General features: G+C 41.6%; 1 protein-coding gene across 4 annotated transcripts in view; it reads left to right on the top strand.

Annotated features, from left to right (window-relative positions):
- MCTP2 (multiple C2 and transmembrane domain containing 2) overlaps positions 1-6219 on the top strand; it is a 237150-nt gene extending 230931 nt beyond the window's left edge. For all 4 annotated transcript variants that reach the window (XM_080808083.1, XM_080808085.1, XM_080808084.1 and 1 more), the window contains 2 exons: positions 2148-2245; positions 4440-6219. In XM_080808083.1, the coding sequence (XP_080664209.1) occupies positions 2148-2245; positions 4440-4508 (167 nt within the window). In that variant the 3' untranslated portion in view covers positions 4509-6219. The remainder of the gene's footprint in view (positions 1-2147; positions 2246-4439) is intronic.
- Positions 6220-22552: the final 16333 nt, after the last annotated feature.

The following is a 22552-nucleotide window of genomic DNA, read 5'->3' on the forward strand; positions in this document are numbered from 1 at the left end:
AGCCCCCCTCTTTGTTATGGAACTCCAGATTAGAGAATCCTTGTGCTTACATTGTCCAATGTGATTCTCCTATCCACCTAAGAAACTATAAAGGGCAGGTCTTTATTATTCAGATTTTAATGTAAGAAATCTGAGGCACAGGAAGGTCAAGTGGTTTTCTTGAAACCACACAGCACATGCCTGACGACGCCAGAGCCGGGGTCCAGCTACTCCCGTTCTGTAGCCCTTGCTCCTGGCCCCATTACCCCTTACTGTGGACCCAAGAATACATGAGCCCCTGTGAACACTTGGTCTCACACAACAGATAATATTGTAGAATCACGGACATTTGACAACATTAAAAAAAAAAAAAATAAGGTGTGCTTTTGAAGCATGCAGTCGGAGCGCCTTGTAATTTTGATTCTCACGAAGTTTTTCAGACAGACAATCTCAGTGCATTGTGGGCAACTTTTGCCCTTATTGGTGCATTTGAGCTACTGTGCAGGTTTATAATCTTCTCAGTGACTAAGAATGCAGTGTTTTGATCGGCTGTGAGATTATCCCTGCCTTGCTGATCGTTGTAAAGACTCCAGATGCGTACACTATATATAATTAACAATAGAAGATATATCTTTTCTCAATAAGTCTTTGTCTCCCTTCATCATTTTGCCTTGTCTGTTTTCTTTTGCCAAAAACCCCATGCTACAATTAAGTGTCTTTAGAATAACACAGTGAGAGTATTTTAGTTTAAAGGAATGCTGGGGGAGATTTTAGCTAGAAACATGAGGCTTGCTGTGGGGGGTAGAGGGAAGAAAGGCAGAGTGCAGCTCTGACTTGAGAGAAAAAGCATCGTCTGCAAGGAGCCTTCCCTAGCCCAACCACCAGGCCACCATTTTACTCATGAACAATGGCCAGCTCCCATTTGCAAAGCAGATGTGAATGTGACCCTCTAAGGAAATGACTGAGGTTGGCATGTGTCAGGTAGAACGGTACTCAGGAAGTTCTGTCTGTAGATGAAAGCAAAATAATATTTCATGGAGAAAAATATCAAAGCTTTTATGGGCTGGGGATGGTCAAACAGTTAACTGTTACCTTGGCCCTGAGGGAGAAGTCGGTCAGGGTTATCTAAGGTGAGAATTCATTCAGCATTACTGGGATCGACTCGGGCTTCAGATGGGATCCTTGCAAGCACTCCATGGCAAACTTCGGAAGCCTACCACCTTAGTCTTTTTGCTCGGAAAACTCAGCATGAGAAAGCGTTGGCCTTTGGTGGAAAGACAATGGCCCCTGAGCTCTTACCAGCAGCTCAGAGGAACAGAAGAGGAGACACAAGGGTGGCTCAGAGGTACATCCCCCTGGAGAGGAAACCACAGGTAGAGCTTTCCCGGGGTGTGTCTGCAAACCCAAGGTGCAGCCATCAAAGACACGAAGGGTTGAATCTCCTCTAATTACCACTGTCCCCATCCTAAATTAGCAGGGACTCCATTGACTAGACAAACCCAAGCACCAGTGTCGCGGTCCATAAATTAAGTTAGCAGCCATAGTAAGATAATTTCCAATAATAACTTTTCACAGTTTCCTGCAGCATCAAAGTACAATCAACATGTCAAGTTCTGTTCTGCAGGGAGAAAAGATAAACCTGTGAAAATGAGCTGGAGTGGGGGAGAGAAATTTCTGCCATTTCTTTTTAACAACAAAAAAGCGACTCCCGCCCTCCACCTCCCACTGCTACATTTGGTCCAGAGCCCCCAAGCAGAGACTTGTTGGGACTAATGAAGGCCTTTCCCATCTGGGACGTTTGTTTTCCTAGCAGAGAAGGCTGTTAATCAGTGTAGTCCAAAAAAGCCAATGAGCGCCACAGTTTTAGTGTGTGTTTCTGCCACCTTGCTGCTGGGATTGTAATGGGATTTTCACAGTTGAAGAAGGCAGAGCTCCTGTCCCACAAACCATCCCCCCACCCCTCCTTCCTTCCAGAAAAGGCATTTGTGAATGATTCCACATGACAGCGACATGTGTGCGTGTGTGTGTGTGTGACTTGAGGTCTAGTAATTGTTTTACACTAATTTTTACTTGTGAATCTCCCCCTCCCCCAGTCAGGAGAGTTTTTAAAGGTAGATAGGTAGATAGAAAGACGAACAAAGAGATCCCCCTGCGTTTCTATTTTCCAGGCATAAATAAATTCACCAAGAAGCTTCGAAATCCCTATGCCATCGACAATAATGAGCTGCTAGACTTCCTCTCCAGGGTACCGTCTGATGTTCAAAAGGTACGTAATGAACGGTCACCACCAATGGGGACCCCAGCACTGAAGTCTGGCCAGCCCCAGAGCCAGAGGTGCACAGAGCAGGGCTTGTGTAATTGAGATAACGAATCAGAAAATCCTTAAAGTGGCCTGGCTTGCAGGGAGGTGGCAGGAAAACCTTTGTCCGGAGCATGAGATGATTATGGAAAATTACCCCGAAAAAAAGGGCTACTTAAGAATGATCTGGAACTCATACTGCGTGGGTATAGTGCGATAGCGTTTGTCCGTTTTTTGATTGCCTGCCTCCCTGAAGAGGATAAGATGCACTCAGTAAGTGGGAGAGTGGGAGGTCCCAAGCTAGGGGAGGATTGCTTATTTTCCTCCTCTTCCAGATGGCAGGCATTTTAGGGGAAGTAGGGGACAAGAGGATTATTCTTTTTTATTCTTGTTTGCCCCAATTACGTCCTAGGCTTCCCTTCTATCCCTTCCCCTCTGAAGACTTAGGGATGCTGAGGGCAAAGCTCCCACCCACTCTCATACACATAGAGGCAGAGACAGCCTGAAATAATTGGAGATCGATCAGAAGTATTATTCACAGGTAATGGTCCCTGAGTCCAGCCACATCTGGTCTCTGTGGATGCACCGAGATTAAACCAGGCAACAATGCCAGAAAGTCCTGTAGAGTAGCCCGAGCCCGGCCCCTGCAGATCAGGCGGCTATAAATCCCAGGGGAAGGAGGACAGGCAATGATTTCTCTAAAGGAGAATAGAGATCATAGAAGGAGTAGATGGGGAGACCGTGGTGTGAAATAGCAACACGAGGATCAAAGAGGCAGCCCTTTATTATCTCAGAGAATCCAAATCAAGTATCGATTTTCAGCTTCTGGCCACTGTCACGGGAGTGGTTCCCAGCACTCCTCTGCAGACGGCAGGGACTCGGGGCTGAAAAGACCTCCAGTTTCCTTCCCCTTCCCTCTGAGTTCTAGAGATGAAAATAGATTCCATGATGCCGTTTTTCTTTAACCTCCATTTTATGATCTAATTAGCTATTACATGCATTCCATGACTATGAGGTTCCTCGTTAACATTTGCATTCCATGATTATAAAATAGTAACCTGGCCCCTGTTTGTTTTGCATTGAAAATTGACAGGTATGTCCTCCCCTGCTCCCCAAGGGGACCTTCACCAAACACTCAAAGGAAAGGGTGCTTTTTTAGCATGTATCTGCTTTTGACGAAGTGTAGCTCAACATATGTGATGGGGCATGGGGTCCTTGGGGAGTTCGGCACAAATGCTAAAAGCCAGTGAGCACATGTGCTCTGTAATACTATACTTTAAATGAAGCCATTCCGCCATCAGCCAATCAGAACCTGCACAGCAAAGCAATGAGATTGAGTTGCAACCCTTGAGTTGTAATGTGAGGTCGTCCCCACGTCCTCAAAGAAAGGAAATCACCATCCAGCACAGCCCACCACGAGGACTGTGTCTACATAGTCCAGGCACCAGCCCTCGGAGCGGCCATCCGACTGGAGCTGACGTGCATACAGAGGGACGCTACAAAAGAACATTCGAGGAAGATAGACAGTATGCTAGTAAGATCCTCCGCGTATCACCAAGAACACTTCCAAATAACACAATAGACAGCTTGCCCCTGGGGACTCACCGAGTGCTCAGATACATCACAGATGTTTTAGCCATTACATTGTAAATGCAATTCATTTTTAAGAGAAATCTATTTAACTCTGTGGCCAGTATCAATTTCAACATTTTTTTTTCCCTCTCCCTGGCAACATAAATGTATATAATTTGCAGACAATTTTTTCCCCAAGACTTGAGATAATTTTAAATGAATATTTCTTGGTAAGTTTTGCTGTATCATATACTAAGAGAAACATTTCCCAAGAGGCAGTTATTAAGCGTCCTGGTGGTTGAAAACGGGCACACGAGAAACTAAAATTATCTGGCAGTGCCGAGAGCAGGTAGAAAGCCATGCATCTCATTAGAAAAATCTGCTTTTAATATTCTTGGTCTCGAGAAATGATGCATGACTTCTCAAATCCTTCCTGCAATTAATCCCTCCGTGTTCCTGTGTTTAGAAAATGATTCATTACCTTTGAACCTTCCTTCCTTTGCCTCGGTCCGTCCTTGGGGAGCCATTAACACACACTGTGGTGAGCTAGGGTTACCTAACCGCCGGGCCCGTCTGTTTGTTTTCACAGGTGCAGTACGCAGAATTGAAACCCTGCAGCGGCCAGAGCCCGCTTCGGAAGAAGCGCAGTGCTCTCTAGGACTCACGCCAACCTTGGACACCAGCGCCCGAGTCCCTGCTGGGTTGATTAGACCAACACTATCTCTGTTTCCGAGGTGGTACCCGTGGTGTCATTCTGGAATGCGTGTGCTGCGTGGAGCCCTCCCTGTGCCCTCCCTGCTTCTCCACGTGCGCCGATGCACACACACGTGCTCACACCCACACGCATGGGTGTGCTAGTTGCTTAGCGGCTCGGCCCACCGGAAGGAAACAATCTAGGGACCGTGAAAGACTGAGGTCCCTTCTCAGATAGGAGGTAAAGCAAGGTGGCCAGGGGTCCGAACGGCCTCTTTGAGAACGGCCGGGGGACCACCTGGATGCAAGAGTGACCCTGAACTTGTTTTCCTACCTCTAACAGATTCTCCTTAAGATTCAGTTATTTCTCACTCCTGTTTCGCACACTCCTTTCTGATTATTGTGCATGTGAGTCAGTTTCCTTCTCTGAGTTCACAAGTCCGATAGTAGCCATCATCTCCCCAACTAATGTCTCTTAGAAGTAGATTTTTTAATAATTACCAGGCGTAGCCCAAGCCTTTGGGCGTCCTTCCGCCATGATGACCGAAGACGTGTGTCCAATGGCGGTCAGCTCCCCGGGGCTGGACACCAGCCTGTGGTGTGGTCCTTTGCGGGCAGTGGGAGCCCCGGGAAGGTCGGAAGGGACCACGCATCCAAAAAGTGACGCTTTCGTGAGAATATTTGGTTGCCTTCCAAACGCCATGTCTTCCGACTTGACTTGGCTTATTTCCAAAATAAAATGTCGATATTAGCGCTTCAGAGAGAGGATGAATGAACGGATTCTGAGAGTATTTAGGAAAACAGATGAAGGTGGAGGAGCAAGGGACTAACTAATGACTATGGCTTCTTCACCTGGTTGTCATAATCACGATATTTGCCCGAATTTTTGAGCAGAAAGTAAAATTAACTCAGCCACCCAAGTCGATCTTTTGTTCCAGAACAAGATAAGCTATACATAATGCATCTATATCTCAGAACCCCATTCCTAGAAAAACACCACCCCAAGATCCTCTTGAAGAACAGCTGATTCCTGCAGACCCCACCATTCATAGTACCCCCAAGTAAAAACCCCGATTTTATGCATATATAAAATGCACACAAATATCCTTTTGTTCAAATGATATTTAAGTTGTAAAGACTGTATTTTGTTGACACATACTTTGTGTTTTATATATATAATATATGTGTGTGTGTGTATATTGTAAAGAAAAGTTGAGGTAAAAACTGATTTAATAGCGAGGTTTACTATTTTTTTTTCTCTCTCTGGGTTGTAATTTAATAATCTTCAAACAAAATGTTTATGAAAAATGCGCAAGATTCTAAACCTTATCATCCCGTGTCTGTTTTTCTTCATATTATATCTTCCTGGGTTTCTTTCTGGCTGAGCCAGATTTCTGCATGATTTGATTTGCTTCAAGTTAATGAAGCTGGCTGGAAAAGGACTTGCAGAAATTATAAAAGCTCCAGTAAATCTCTTCGTTGTACATACAATAGATAACCAAGAACCTCTTTTGTTCAACCAGTTACTCAATCTTCTGTGTAAACAATGCCTCATTGTCTCACTCCCAACTATCATGTAGTTTATCACAGTCTGTCATTTTGTAACGACCTAAGTCAGACATTTTTAAACAGACATGTGAGATCTGATCAGTCATTTGAATGAAAACTTTCAGCAGCAAAATAACCCCTTATTTATTTAAAAGTGGAACCGATACTTCATTGTTGTTCTTTTGCTATACAATTTCAAAATGAAATAATTTGTCCAACAAGAAGGCATCATTAGTTAGACTTATTCCCTCTGCAGCCCAGTGGGAATTCTGAGCATTAAGTTGAGGACACAGACGGCAGCTGGGCTACCAAGAGCAGGACGGAATCAACCTGTAATAAACTGTAAGTAGAAAACAATTGTTAATTGATTAAGTAGACTTTGAACGTTAAAAATGTTCATTGTAAGGGAAATGTGAAGATTTATATAAGTGATCAAACCCCTACCAGATTCCAGGATGCTCTTTAGATAAAATTTATGGATTGTGGATTCACAGTGTGATAATTAATGATAATTCAGTAGGAATGTTGAATTTTCGCCAAGCTCTCCTGGTTCTCTTCTCAAACCTCACACTCCCGTTTCCAGCTCTGTCTGGATGTCTTATAGGCCTCTCTACCTCAGTGGGTCAGAAACTTGGTTATCTCTCCCTCCGTGTGTTCAGGACCCTTTAACCCATACTCTCCTTCTAGATTCCTTATTTCCCTTACTAGCACTGGCATCTTCTGGGCTGGAAGACACTGGGCATCCCCTTTTTTTGTTCCTCATGTTCCCCACCCCCCCCACCTCCCAACTTATAAACTTGTAGATCCTGTGTTGTGTGTTACTCATGTTCCTTTCTATCTTGTCCATTTCTGATCACCACCCCCTAAGCCAAGGCCTCCAAAACCTCTTACGAGACATGGCGATGGTGCCAGTTCCGTTATGCCAGATTAATCCTCATTCTGATTATTCTTTTCACTAGGAATACTTTCTCACAAGTTTCTGTCCAAATAAATTCTGCCCTCTTACATCTTTCATATCTTTCTGACATTTGCCATATTCTACTATAGCTCATCATTGCCAAAGGCTTTGACTCCCTCTGTCCTCTGCTGGCACCTAATAGACACTCAGGAAATACGCGATTAATTGATTGGGTCATAGTCAACTTTTCTTCTCTGCCCTTTCATGTATATAGAGGGCTGAGATGGGTAGATTAGTGCAGTCTATCAGAGGAAGTAATTTCTTGTATTAAGCACACAGTTTATACTGTGTGATATTATTTATAAGCTCTGGCCATGTCAACTATAAATTTTTCAATGATGTCTTATATTGGAAAAGTCATTACCTACATATCACAGGAAAATATATTTGTGCATGGTAAAACAAAACAAAAAACCCTTGATTTCTCTTCTTGTCATTTATCATTTAATGAACGTATATGGAACACTTAGGATCTACCTGAACAAAACAGACTGCATTCCCTTGGTAAAGCCAGGCATGAAACAGATACTTTTGAAAAGTGGCAGGACATTTGCAGATTCCAGTTCTAAAAGGATATTCTGGCTGCAGTGGGTAGGCCAACGATAATGAATGTTCAAAGAAGAGCTAATTTGAATAATCTTGATAAATTGATGGTCACCTGGACCTTCAAATTGTGTCAGTGAAAAAATCTACAGGTGAAATTGTGAGATGGTTAGGAGGAAAAATGAGTGGGACTTCTCAGTTGCTTGACTGTGGGGTGAGGGAGAGATTAGAGTTCAAGGTGGCACTCAGTGTTCTCATCTTTGGGTCCAGGAAGATGGTATGGTGTTTGCCAAGGGAATTATAGGAGCAGCCTTGAGAAGAACAGCAGGAGCCCAGTTTTGGATGATGTTGAATTTGAGGCTGAAAAGCCTTTAAATGAGGATCTCAAAGAGGTAACAATATATGGTTATGGAGTTGAGAGAAGAAATGCACTAGAAGAAGATATACATAAGGGCCAACATTCATAGAAACGATTGAAGCCATATGCTTCAAAAAATGGACTCCACACTCAAAAAGTTCTGTAAAGATGAGCCAACTAAGGCTAAATAGAAATGTCAAGTAAGGGAAAAGCATTAAGCATGTACTGTCATAGAATTCAGTTGGTAGAGCGTGTTTCAAGAAAACAGGTGCTGTCTATAGTGAGATCACATCAGTTGAGGACAGCATAACGACCTTTATTTAATGGCATGGCAACCTGTGGGGGTCTTGGCGATGAGTCATTTCTGTAGAGTGGTAGGAAAGGAAACCAGATTTGGGTTGAGAAATGAGTGGACCTAGCAAATGGAGACCACTTGGAGGTATCTCCTGAAAAATTCCACTAGAAGGAGAGGAGAGAGAGCACAAGAACTCAGAATGGAAGAAGGTGCCTGGAATTATTAGGGGAAAAAAGTAGATATATCATGAACTCTGTGTACACCTGTTAGAAACCAAAAATTCTTCAGGAGTACCAGATGGAGTGATCAGTATCGTCATTTAAAACTGTGCCCCGTCAAAACCCCCTCTCTTTTGTGTAGTAGTAATCTAACTTTTATGGAGTAAAGTGGCTGGGAAATCAAAATACAATATCTTCTGAAAATATTATGATTAGTCAATCGAATCATTAGATGAATGTTGAAAGGTGACATCTAAAGGATGGCTTAAAGCACATCACCTCTTTTATGTGGGTCTCCTTGTAGAAAACCTGCCCTTCTGTTCTGGTATGTTAATGCGATTTACATGGGGAACATGGATAATCAAGCACAGCAGAATAGCTAGCATTTTAGAGCATTTATTAAATTCCAGGTACTTCCTAAGTACTTTAGATGTAATAGCTCATTTAATTAACAACAACAAAACTATGAAATTCCTCTAAATATTTTTGGAAAAAATAACCAATTTCATTCAAACTCTTCCAGGAAATAATAAAAAGAAGAAAAAAGTAACACTTTTCTACATATTTTATGAAGCTGGTATAATCCCCCTTCCAGAACCCAACAAGGTGATACAAGGATGGAAAATGACTTAACAGAATCCCTTATGAATATAGATATAAAATTATGAGCGATATGTAAGCTTCGACACTGAAAACATGATTGAAAGAAAGAAGATAAATAAATGTAGGGTTTCGTGGATTAGAAGATTCAATATATTAAGATGTCAAGAGATTAAATGTAAGCCCAATAAAAATTATGTTTTTTTTTACAGAAATTAATCAGCTGATTCTAAAATGTACACGGAAATGCCAAGAATTCAAGAATAGTCCAAGCAATCTTGCAGATGATTAACACTGGCAGATAACAAGATGTATTATAAAGTTATTGTAACTAGACAATGTGCTATAGGCACACGCATAGACAGATTAAAGAAATAGAAAAGACCGGAAGGACATCCACACATGTTTGGTAACCCGTGATCTAATTTATGTCAAAGGTGACATATTTTCAGTGTGGGGCCAGCATGCAGTGTAGGGGAAAAAACCTTTTGAAAAATGACCTTGAGTCACTTAAGTATCCACATGGATAAAATAAATATTGACTCTTTCCTTATACTCACAAAAGTCAATTCTGTGTGAATTGCAGATCCCAAGATAGAAGGTGCAGTCAAAGATTCCAGGAAAAGGACATAGGAACAATCTCTTCACATCTATGTGATAGTCAAAGATTTCTTAAATTGATAGTAGGATGCTAATCATAATGAGAAAATACTGATAAATCGGAGGTCACTAAACTTAATTTTTTCCTCAAAAAGTACGGTTAAGAGAGTAAATGGGTAAACCACAAAGTGAAAGAAAATATGCAATCTCTGTATATAATCTGACAATTCTGCCTGGAATACATAAAGATTTTCTACAACAAAAAAGCAGAAAACCCAGTAGAAAAAAGGGCAAAAGACTTGAACAGGCACTTCACAGAAGAGCTTATCCAAATGGCCAGCAAACATACAAAAAGGCACTCAGCATCACTAGTCATCAGGCAAATGCAAACTGAAACCACAAAATGGCTAAAATGAACTAGTCAGTAGTAAGTGTTTTTAAGGATGTGGAAAAAAAAATCCTGAATGCCATTAGTGGGTGAGAACATAAATTGGTACAACCACTTTGGAAAACGTTCAGAAAAGTGTTTATTAAAGCTAACCAGATACATACCCTATGACCCTTCCCCCAGTTCCACTCTTAGGTATATAACCAACAGAGTTGTGCATACGTTCGATAAAAGACATGCCCAAGAATACTTTTCTCAGCACTACTTGCACAACTTGTGTAATTCTAAAAACAGCACATTATATGTTCATCAGTAGCTGTGATGGTCAATTACTTGGGACTCTGCAATGGAATACTATACAGAAATGAGAGGGAAATACAGAAATGAGAGGGAAAACTAAGGTTGCAGGCAACAACACAGGTATTTTGGAAATAATGTTCAACAAAAAAGCACAAATACATACAATGCAAGATTTCATTTATGTAACGTTCAAAACCAGGAGAACACAATCTATGGTGTTAGAAGCCAGAAGGTGAAGGATGCAGTGGCTAAAAGGAGCTATCGGGAATTCCCGACGTGATGTCAAGGTTTTTGTCATTTTGGTCTGGATTCTAGTTACATCAACTTGTTAACTTTGTGAAATTCACTGAGCTGTAAATTTAGGACTTGTAATAATTTTCTGCATGTTTACTAAAAGGAAAGAAAAAAAATGATGTAGCATGGCCATTTTATTCCTAATTTACAGTAAAAGAAACTGAAGCTGATCACTGTTGGTATTTTAAACACAGAAGAAGAAGAGCACTAATCCAAATAAACATTTTAAATTGTGTAAGAGTTGGGAGTCATTAAACACACCCATAGCAGACACTTCCTCGATAATCTCACTGCATTTGAATATTCAATGATGTCTTGACACAAATCAGTCATCGTTTAAAAAAAAAAGATCTTCATTCCTAGGAGTACAAAAAGTGATTTCCTCTAACTGATCACCTACAGAAGCATTAAAAAATTGCTCTACATGAGCAAATTGGCCCTTGACAAGCTCAGGGTCTGAAGTGTTCCAGAAAGTTTTTTCTTTTGGAGCAGCTGGACGGCTCAGTCAACTCAGCGTTCAAATCTTGGTTTCGGCTCAGGTCACAATCTTGGGTCGTGATCTCAGGGTTGTGAGATGGAACCTCGTGTTGGGTTCTTTGCTCAGCACATAGTCTACTTGGGATTCTTTCCTCCTCCTTCTTCCTCTCCCTCTGCTCCTCCCCCTACTTGTGCTCTGTCTCTCCTCTCTCTCTCTCAAATAAATAAATAAAATCTTTTAAAAAAGTTTTATCTTTTTACACATTATACTTACATTCTACTTACATTCATCGAGCCTGGAAGCATACGTATTTGAGTTTTTTGGGGGGCGAGTCAGGGTTTTCCACTGCACAGAGGATGGGTGCTCCTAACCGCCTTCCCCCTGCCCACCACTGCATTGTTCAAGGCTCAACTCTACACGCATACACATATATTCCTAAATTTTTGTAAAATTTCACATATCTCTAAAAACTGATCTGTAGATTCCAGTTAAGAACCCGAGAACCTGTTTTTTCAGGCAAAACACTCAGCGTTTGCCTCCTGCTGCATTTGATGCCTCCGCGTGAAGAATGTGTTTTTCTAGAAGCCCAATGTCAGTAGTCTGCTCAACGCCAGTGTTCAATTCATTCATTATTCAATCCAGCTTTTTTCTGGGAAACATTTTATTAGGCTAGTCTTTACAGCTGAGAAATCCCAAGATTTCAATTTGCTTTCCATTCCTTTAATTCATTACGATAATACATACAAGCTTCTCTTCTCCATGTATTTTCATTATCAGATCAAAGCAACTGGTTGGAAAAACAAAAACACATGGAGTCGTTTGTTTAACTGCACGATGATGAGCTGGCGTAACTGATTTCGTACGCCTCTACCAGATAAATCGTCATCTGCATAGTGGCAAAGGCCGTGATTTGGGGTTTTTTGGTTTGTTTTTGTTCTGTTTTGTTTCATTTTTGCCTCAAAAGTCCTGCACAAGCTGGAGAAGTGATCCAGCAAAGAAAAGTTCACAGGGACAAGTAGAATGTTCCTTGTACAATGAAAGGAGACAGCAGATTTTTTAATGTTTTTTTTCCCTAAGTGAGGCACACATCGCCTGCATTTTATGCCTACGGCACGTGGAGCTGGGCCCAGGGAGAGAATGGGGTTTGCCGAAGGAGAGTCTGAACCCGTGGGAGGCAGTTTCTCTGACTTGGTGAAAGGGTCAGATGGCAACGGCAAGTCCTAAGGTTGTACGGAGAGCCATGATCCCGGGCAGAACCGGTCTCGCACAGGGAGAGACTCGGGCATGTGTTCTCTCCAGCTCTGAAAGTTTTGCCCTGGACTATGCTTATTGTCACCCTCAGGTTCAGCAACTTGTGTCCCAGGGGATGTGGAAGGGCAACCTAGCAGTGACTCTGATTAGAGAAGAAGCCCCTGATCATGTAGAAATAGCCTTTCTTCTTTTCGCAATACGGGATATTCCATGTTAAAATTACCTAAAATGTTTATGTATATTTTTCTCCTCCAAATCATTAATAAAGATGCTAAAACAGCACATGACCTTAATCCCTTCCACTCACCGACCAGACACCTCTCTTTAACTCGATCCAGTAGCACTGATCACTCTGACTGCCTTGAAAAATATAATTGTCAATCTGCCAGTGTGCCCCCCCCTTTCTTCCCCCAGCAAATTAAACTTAAAATTGGAGCTTTGCGAGATCCCACTGTATCTTCTCCTACTTACTTTAAATAGCAAACAGATCGTAGGATTATTTCTAGGTAACCATCCCCACTCGCTATAATCAGGTTTAAGCTTCATAATTTATAGCAGTGTATTTGCTTGTTAAGATGTTGGACCCAGTTATAACCATCCCAGTAGCAATCATTTATGGATGGTCACTTGTAGTCAAGGCACTTTAAAATCATGGTTTTAGGGGTGCCTGGGTAGCTCAGTGGGTTAAAGCCTCTGCCTTCAGCTCATGTCATGATCCCAGGGTTGTGGGATCGAGCCCTGCATCGGGCTTTCTGCTCAGCCGGGAGTCTGCTTCCCTCCTCCTCTCTCTACCTGCCTCTCTGCTTGCTTATGATCTCTGTCAAATAAATAAATAAAATCTTTAAAAAAAATCATAGTTTTAGTCAATAAGAGATATTTTGCATAATTAACATGGTGTGTCTGGGCTTAAGGTTTTGATCTGTGCTCTGATTCTTGATTTTACATGAACCACTTCAAAAGTGTCATGGTGGGGGGCGGGGCTTAAGGAGGGGCGAATTCTCTGGGGCCTGAGCGATTTTGAACTATTGACTTTTGAATGATGAGGTTTCCTGACATTCTTTTCCCTTGCTTCTTATAAATGGTTACTTGGTCAGGCTGTCCATTTCTTTTGAGTATTGATATGGAATGTTCCTGTGAAAGATTTCCAAATGAATAGTGTCACATTCATTTAATAATTAATGCCTCCTTTTCTCCTGACCCTTAGTTTTTAGCCTGGGTTTCGATTATTCATAGTCCTGTGGGAGTGTGTGTGAATTCAATTCACCGTGGTCCTAAAACTTCCCATTAAGTGTTAAACTCTAGTAGTTTCAAAATTCTGTCCCAGTGCCCTGGTAATCTATAAAATGGCTACCTTATTTGATCTGTTTCACCCACTTTCTCTTTTTTATAGCTGTCCATTCTCTCATTCAGAGGCAACAAAAATTTTACATGTCCTAAAACAGGCAATTTAAAAGGGGGGAACGCTCGGAGGACTGGTTGGCCCCAAATTTGGACTATACTGAAATAAAAACTAGGTGTTTTGTTGTTCTTGTTTGTTTGTTTGTTTTTTGGGGTTTTTTTTGTTTGTTTGTTTTTTCCCACTCTCCTTTCATTAGCATTTGATTGTTGCTGGCTTGAAGTTGGTTGAGCTCCATGACTCAGAGCCACAAGGATAGGGGTTCAAATCCAAGATTGGGTACTGCGGTACCAACTTATTGTTTGTCTTTGGGCATCCCACGTATCTCCCTGGAACCCCAATTTCCCTTGCTACAAATGGCAATAATAGCACCCACATTATGAGGGGCTGGAATCACATATATGCTCAGCACCTACAGTTGGCTTTTATTGAATTAGGATATACACACAGAGTGGCGCACATAACAGGTATATACAGCCTCATGAATTTTCACAGATTGAGTATTCTCACGAAACTAACACCCAGATCAAGAGACTTAACAAGACTAGCCTCTATGCACGCCCCTTTGGTCTACTGTCCCTCGAGGGTACGTATAAAATTTCTCAAACTCGGCACCATGGACCTTGGGAGCCAGAAAATTCTTTGTGATGGAACGGTGTGATTCCTACCTCTGCAAGGAAGCTTAGCAGCACCCCTGACCTCTCCCAGTTAGATGTCAGTAGTACCTCCCCCAAATCTGGGAAGATATGACAATCCAAATGTGTCCAGATGTTGCCGATTGCTCAGGGGTGGGGAGTGTGAGGAGGAAAAAATCTCCCTAAGCTGAGAACCCATAGTATATACTGCGCCTATGTGTTATGCCCAGACCTCAGGTTAAGAGGGGCCCCTCGCAAGTGCGCTGTCGTTGGTTCTCCAGTCTCCCCCCACTCTGTGGTAACTTGCCCGCTGCCCTGGGCAGAAACTTCAGGCAGGTTCCATACCACCAGTCCCGGAAGGAGGGCCTCCCTGGGTCTGGGGTCCCGAAGGGCTTGTCTGTTCCCATTTCGCCACAGCTTATAGCGCCCCTTGCCAGTGGAAGTTTTAATTGGTTCAACTACTTCCGAAAACGGTTCGCAGTATTTATTAAGTATTTACTAAACTGAGCGTAGGCATATGTACCCTTGTGGTTCCCTTTTGAGTATCTAGTCAGTCACGTTTTCAAAATTTTTAAAAAGATTTTATTTATTATTTATTTGACGGAGAGCGAGAGCGAGCTCGAGCAGGGGGAGCCGCAGACGGAGGGAGAGGGAGAAGCAGGCTCTCTGCTGAGCCAGGTGTGAGACTGGATCTCAGGACCCGGGGATCATGACCTGAGCTGAAGGCAGGCACATACATAACCAACTGAGCCACCCAGGCCTCCCGAACTCCAAGGTTTTAATACTGTTTTGCTTCTTTTTCTTCTTCTTCTTTAAAAGATTTTATTTATTTACTTGACAGACAGAGATCACAAGTAGGCAGAGAGGCAGGCAGAGAGAGAGGAGGAAGCAGGCTCCCCGCTGAGCAGAGAGCCGGATGCGGGGCTCGATCCCAGTGGGATCATGACCCGAGCTGAAGGCAGAGGCTTAACCCACGGAGCCACCCAGGTGCCCCTGTTTTGCTTCTTCTATGGCTTGCTTACATATGTATGTATGTATTTTTTTTTTTTTAAGATTTTATTTTTAAGTAATCTCTGTCACCAACATGGAGCTCGAATTCACAACCCTGAGATTAAGAGTCCCATGCTCCACCAACTGAACCAGCCGGGTGGCCCTACTTATATTTATTTTTGTTTAGTAAAAAAAATCCTTGTCTGGCCTGTGTCATAAAGTATATAATATTTTAATCATCTTGTATAAATATAATTTATAAATAAATAAAACTATAGTTATTGAGGTTGTTCAAAATACGTTAACTGCTCAGTATTCGTGGTTTAAAAAAATGTAAAGAACTATGGGCTCTTGGGTTGCTCAGTCGGTTAAGCTTCTGATTCTTGATTTCTTCTCGGGTCATGATATCAAGGTCCTGGGACGGAGCGCCACATCAGGCTCTGTGCTCAGTGGGGAGTCCGCTTGAGGTTCTCTCCCTCTGATCTTGCCCCTGCTCTCTCTCAAATAAATAAATAAAATCCCTAAGAATTTTAAAAAATGTAGGAGGCACCTGGATGGCTCAGAGGGTTAAGCCTCTGCCTTCAGCTCAGATCATGATCCCTGGGTCCTGGGATCGAGCCCCACATTAGGCTCCCTGCTCAGTGGGGAGCCTCCTCCCCACCCCCTACCCGCCTGCCTCTCTGCCTACTTGTGATCTCTGTCTGTTAAATAAATAAATAAATAAAATCTTAAAAAAAAGAAAATGTAGGTAGGGGGTGCCTGGGTGGCTCAGTGGGTTAAGCCTCTGCTTTCCACTCAGGTCATTATCTCAGGGTCCTGGGATCAACACTGACCTGGGGCTCTCTGCTCAGCGGGGAGCCTGCTTCCCCCCCCCCCCGCCTGCCTATCTGCCTACTTGTGATCTCTCTTTCTGTGTCAAATAAATAAATAAAATCTTTTTTAAAAAAGAATTTTAAAAATGTAAAGATCTAGTAACTTAATCAGTGTGCATTAAACTATGTAACAGGAGGTTTGAGTGCTTGCTATAATGAAGAAAATAGGAATCCTAGAAAACAAAGATTCATTTTCATCTTCTTTATAATAGCCAGTTGTTATAATGTGAGGAAAGACAATGAAAATACATGAGAAATTATAAACAACGGCTTTCATATTGTGGATTCCGATGCTGTAGAAACCCAAATTTCATATGCAACAGAAAATACAAATTACTGAAGTTTCATATCACATTATCTGAATTGGGGAAACAACATCTATTTGGAGAGATAAACATTTGATGGAAATTGGCTAAACACTACACACCAGGCTATTTTTTCCCTTCCTTCACTGTTGCTTAAAAGTATAATAAAGAGAAATACAATGAACATGTCTGGAAGAATGAAGTCTCCCAGAATCATTAAACAACACAAGTCAGATTATAAACAGATATACTCAGTGAGGTTTAATTTTGAGGCCTTGTCTCTTTTGCAGGTCAAAATGATAGGATGCATTAAAGGGAGTCCTTTGTGTTGGTTTCTAAGACCGCTGTAACAGATTGCCAGAAATTTCGTGGCAAAATTTGCCTTACAATTCTAGAAATCAGAAGTCCTAAAGATCTCACTTGGCTAAAATCAAGGTGTCAAAAGGACTGTGGTCCTTCTGGAAACTTTAGGGTAGAGTTGATTTTCCAGCTTTTGGAAGTCACTCGCACACCCTAGCTCCTTGCCACTCCCACCCTCCCTACCTCCTTCTTGAAACCACCAATGTGGAGCAGAGTCCTTGTTACTCTGCCTTTCCTCGGGTTGTCTCTTCCAATTCCCTTTCCACGTGGAAGGACTATAAAATACTGTATATACAGTGATTATATTGGCCCCACCTGAGCAATCCAGAATAATCACCCTATATTCAGGACAGCTGATAAGCAACCTCGCTTCCCCTTTACCCTGTAGCCTAACACATGCACAGAATCTGGACATCCGTCGTGGGTCATTATTCTGCCTACCACACCCATTAAGGTTTTTGAATCTAAATGGACCACTTTGGGCAGAAGCACATTTCTCTCCCATTTTCTTAGGAGATGCTGTCATCCATATTTATTTTCAAAGTAGAATTTCTTATACTTGTGTGGGTTACGCCCACACGTTCGCGTGACTGTGCACACATATACACATACACACACCGCTAATGTATTCAGAGCATCACTGGAGAACAATAGCGCGTGAAATTACTTCCTATGCTTTTAATGTCTTAATAAAGTCTCCAAGGCAGTATGGGATGATATAAAGAGCATCAAATGAAGAATCAGAAAAATCCATGTTCTCCACCTGAATCTGCCCTTTTATATACTTTAATGTAAAATTTAGTAGTAGTAGTACTGGAAGGAGCTGTGTAGAGAGTCATGAGCATTTATTTCTCTCAGAGGTATTCCCCATCATTAAAATTGCATTAAGAAGCCTCATAGCCAACTAATGGTCAGCTCCAGAGGTGCAGATGGAAGGAGGATAATCCTGGTGTAAATTTAACTGAGAAGGAAATGCTGTTATACAGTAGGGCCAAGAGAGGAGACTCATCCATTAGCCAAATAAAAACCAGAATCCAAAACTCTAACTCTTGATGTCATCACTAATACCAATTCTTGACCCACCGAGTACAAAAATGCAGTTCACCCTACCTCAGTTTCTCCGCTAAAGCAATAAGAGGAGCCATTTAGGGATGGAACCCTAAATACCAGTATTGTGCGTAAAATGTTTCCGTTTTTGAAGATCTCGGCATTAGACTGGTCCGTTTTGTTGTGTAACAATGCTGCCTCAACTCTCAGCAAAAGCGGATGTTGAAAGTCATCATTAGATACAGTTTGAGCTTCTGTTTCCCCAATTCTCAGTTTCAATTATCCATGTTATACTTGTCTCCTATCATTTCAGAAAATCACAAGTTGGCAATCATAATTACATTATTCTTTTCGAACAAGCTGTCAAAAATAGAGGCTTAAAACTAAAAAAAAAAAAAAAAAAAAAAAAAAGAAAGGAAAGAAAAAAAAAGGGCACGTCCTTTAAATTGATTGGTTTGGGGAATTTTCTCTCTGGATTTGGCCCAAGATTGGATTGAAGTAGTTGATTATCTTAATAGTATTCTTAAATTTTAACCGCGCAGTCACATTACTTGTGACTCACACTAGGAAATGATTATGTCAGAACTGGAAACCGTAAAGCTAGAAATTGTATAATAATAGAAATCCCAATTAAGCTGTGAGTTGCAGAGGCAGGCTGGAATCTTCTGGAACGTAAACCCAACAACAACTCGCGGCGGCATTTCTTTTGTCTCTAAATCTGTATTCTATTAATATCCCTGAGCTGCGTTGGAGCCCAGTGTGCCGAAGAGATATTCGATGCCTACATTTGGGAATGTACATGTACTTTTCAGCAAATAGACAACAGGTCGGGATCGTGAGAAGTGTTTGCCTGAGGAATTCATCACATTCTAATAGGTTTGTCGTATTGACATGAGGGACCACGTGAGTCATCATTTCCTGCCAAGGTCAATCTCCACAGTGGACAGCAGTTTTGCATTTTAATACTCGATGCATGAAAATTCCACTGCTGGCATCCACACCAGCTACCTAGGATGCTTTGGGACATAAATTTAGCTGGGCTCAATTTTGTAGAGAATTTCTTTTCTTTTCTTTTCTTTTCTTTCTTTCTTTTTTTTTTTTAATGCTGGGATGGAGAGAAAAGTTAACTTCCTGGTGGTGCGGACTTTAGTCAGTTCATGCCACTGTGGCTTGGCTTTCGGATTTGTCAAGTGGGGGGGGTTGTGTGGAGGAAATCTGGAAATTTCACGCAGATAAAAAGAGATCAGAGAGAGAGCCAGACCAGCTGTGTAAGCAATTTGGAAAAACACAAGGTTGGTTTTTTTTTTTTTTTCTTTTTTTAATCGTTATTGGAAATGATACTTTTTTGCATTAGGTTAGGATAATCTATGCTGTTTAATGTACAGATTTCTGTGTTGTGAGGTAATGCCAGGTTACATTTGAATTTTCTTTTGGTTTACGCCTCTAAATCATGTGACTTTATTTATTTTTTTATTCTGTTAACTTTAGGCAGTGTTTCAACTTCTCCATCTTTGAGCTCAGGATGCCACTGTCCGCCATTGCCCCCGTGTCTCATTTGTCGCCCACCTGCCACCTGCTCATACTGGGGATACCCCTTCCTTTTTCTCTTGGGTCCCATCTGTGGCTTCCTAGGCCACATGCCCTCCTCTTTGTGGATTGTCTCTCTGATTATGCTGAAGGACATTTAGAAAAATTTTTCTTTTTTTTTTTTTAAATTAAAACAATATTTTATTTATTTATGTGGGAACATGAGAAAGAGAGAGAGAGAGAGAGAGAGAGAGAGAGAATAAGCAGGAGAGGGACAGAGGGAGAAGCAGACTCTCTGCTGAGCCAGGAACCCGATACAGGTCTTGATCCCAGGACAACAAGATCATGACCTAAGTCAAAGTCAGGCGCTTAACTGATTGAGCAACCCAGGTGCCCTTAGAAACAACTTTCTAAGACAAAATATATAGGAAGTTAAGTTTTTGAGCCCTCTACTGTCCGAAAAAAATTTTTTTTTTTTTTTTGCCCCTGTTACTTGTCTATAGTCCAAAGATCATGGTTCAGTGCTGATTTCACAGTAACACACATTCCCTTAGAGAACAGAAGCTGTTGCAGCTAGTGGCTGACAAGAGGTTGGCACCAAACTGTTTTTGCTCTGCCGGCAACCTTTTATCTCTTTGTAGTAGCATTTTTTTGTTGTGTTTGTGTTTTTAAGAATTAAGAAAAATTTTTTTAAAGATTTTATTTATTTATTTGGCAGACAGAGATCACAAGTAGGCAGAGAGGCAGGCAGAGAGAGAAAGAGGGAAGCAGGCTCCCGGCTGAGCAGAGAGCCCGATGTGGGGCTCGATCCCAGGACCCTGGGATCATGACCTGAGCTGAAGGCAGAGGCTTTAACCCACAGAGCCACCCAGGCATCCCATGTTTTTAAGAATTTTTAGTTTATGTTTGCTTGCGAATTTCTCAAGGATTCACCTAGATCTATATCACATTTCAGTGCATTCTTCTTGGCCCTCAGGCTGGAGTGAAGCCTTTCAAGCTAAACCCTATTACCCAGTTCAGACCTGAAAACGTGTCCTCTATTATCTATGTAGTCATTTCTCTTCCTCCTTATTGAGGCAACTGTAGACAGAGAAGTTAGAGTTTGAAAAGTCTTTTGTCTCTCGGTCTCTTTTTTTCCCCTCTTATATTTTCTCTTTTGCTCTACACTCTGGGAAACTTCTTTGACTTTCTGTTCCAGTCTTTCAACTATTTAATTTGGCTCATCATATTTTAAATTCTGTTGTATTTTCCATAGCAGTCTGTTGTTCTTCTTCTTCTTTGTTTACTACATTCTCAAATCTAAAGGTAAAAGTGTGTTTTTTGTTTTCATCTGTCTACCTGAATCATCTATTTCTTCCCATGTCAGTTCTCCTTTCATATTGCTTGTTTTCCTCACGGGTCTGTGGATCCAGTATTGATTCTTATTTGGGACTAAAGAACTTGATTGGCTGTCCCAGGCAAGACCTGTAGGTTTTCTCTGCTCATGAATAAGTAGGTCCTTCTCCTGATAAACCCATCTTTGGAAGAAGATATCAGTCTGGGAAGAGTGTGCCCGACGGGCTCAGGTAGGCAGAGAGTCTGTTGTAGGCTGTGAGTCCTTCCAAAGGCCAGAATAAGAAAGACTTTGTTCTGAACTTACCAACGCCACCCTAGGAATGTTGATATTACTCACAGCTGACATTTACGGAGTGTTGTATTTTTTAAAAATTCTTATTTATTTTTTAAATTTCTTTTCAGTGTTCCAGAATTCATGGTTTAGGCACCATACCCAGTGCTCCATGCAATACGTGCCCTCCACAATACCCATCAACAGGCTCATCCAACCTCGCACCCCCTTCCCCTCCAAAACCCTAAGGTAGTTCCTCAGGGTCCACAGTCTCTCACGGTTATTTAATCCTCAAAACAACTGTGTGTAGTAGTTGTACTATTATATCCCCCATCTTACGTTTTACTTACAAAAGGAAAGTGAGGCACAGATAGTTAAGGAAATCGTTCAAGGTCACATAGCTAGTAAGAAACAGACCTGAGCTTTGAGTCCAGCCAGGCTGGCTGTGGAGACTATGCCCTTGACTGTTAAGTGTTCTGCCTGAAGAAAATCCACTGATATTCTAAAAAGAAGAAATCTTGAGTTCTGTGGACTGATGCCATGGTAGCTTCCTGTGAATCCCTCTCTTCCCAGAACCTCTTCTCATTCATGCCCCTTTTAGACCCTGCCAACTTAGAGATGAGCTTTCTGAGGGTCGCCAAGGACCTAGATGCTCCTTTCTGCACTCCACTGGTGTGGGGACTCCACTGATCTCATCCCCTAATGGGCACTCCCTCTTCGCCTGCTACGGACACATTCCACTCACCCCCATACTGCTCCACATCTCTCCTCTGTGATGACTCCACCTTTACACTCTCAGCTCTTGTGTGTTTATTCTGTTTTGTACGATGCTCTAATTTTATTAGATTCTCATTAAAGAAGAGCCATTCCACCATGTTCCATTAACCAGAGTTTATGATACCAAGTTACACACCATTATTTGCCCTTACTTACGTATTTATCTGTTCAAATGGTTTAAAACAACCTGTGTCAATTACCATTAAAACATTATCATTCTAAACTAGTAATTAGTTTAGGTTAACCCAACTTAGTCTCATGATAAAGACTGGAATGTATTTTATTGTTTTACATACGCCTACACTTACATATGTGCTTTGATATATCTAAAAGCCTAGGCGTAAGATCACATCTGAAGACATTTGAAATTTTATTCTGAGAGAGTCTTATTGTAAAAACATATTCAATTTCCACTAGTTCCTTCCATAAATTTTTGAATACTGACTATAGACCTATGCACTGAGTGAGTCTTAAGGATCTCAGACAGGAGAAATTTGCTGCCTTTTAAAGTCTCATAATTTTTGTTGGAAAGCTTAATTATAGGTCCATTCTCAGGTTTTAGGAATAAGTTCTACTAATATAATAAAAACTAATATCTTCAAGCTTAAACTTTCTTTTTATTACTTAAAAATGAGCCAATGAGTCCAGTTTTCAGACATTTCA

This window comes from Martes martes (assembly GCF_963455335.1).
Source record: "Martes martes genome assembly, chromosome: 7".
NCBI classification, from domain to species: domain Eukaryota; kingdom Metazoa; phylum Chordata; class Mammalia; order Carnivora; family Mustelidae; genus Martes; species Martes martes.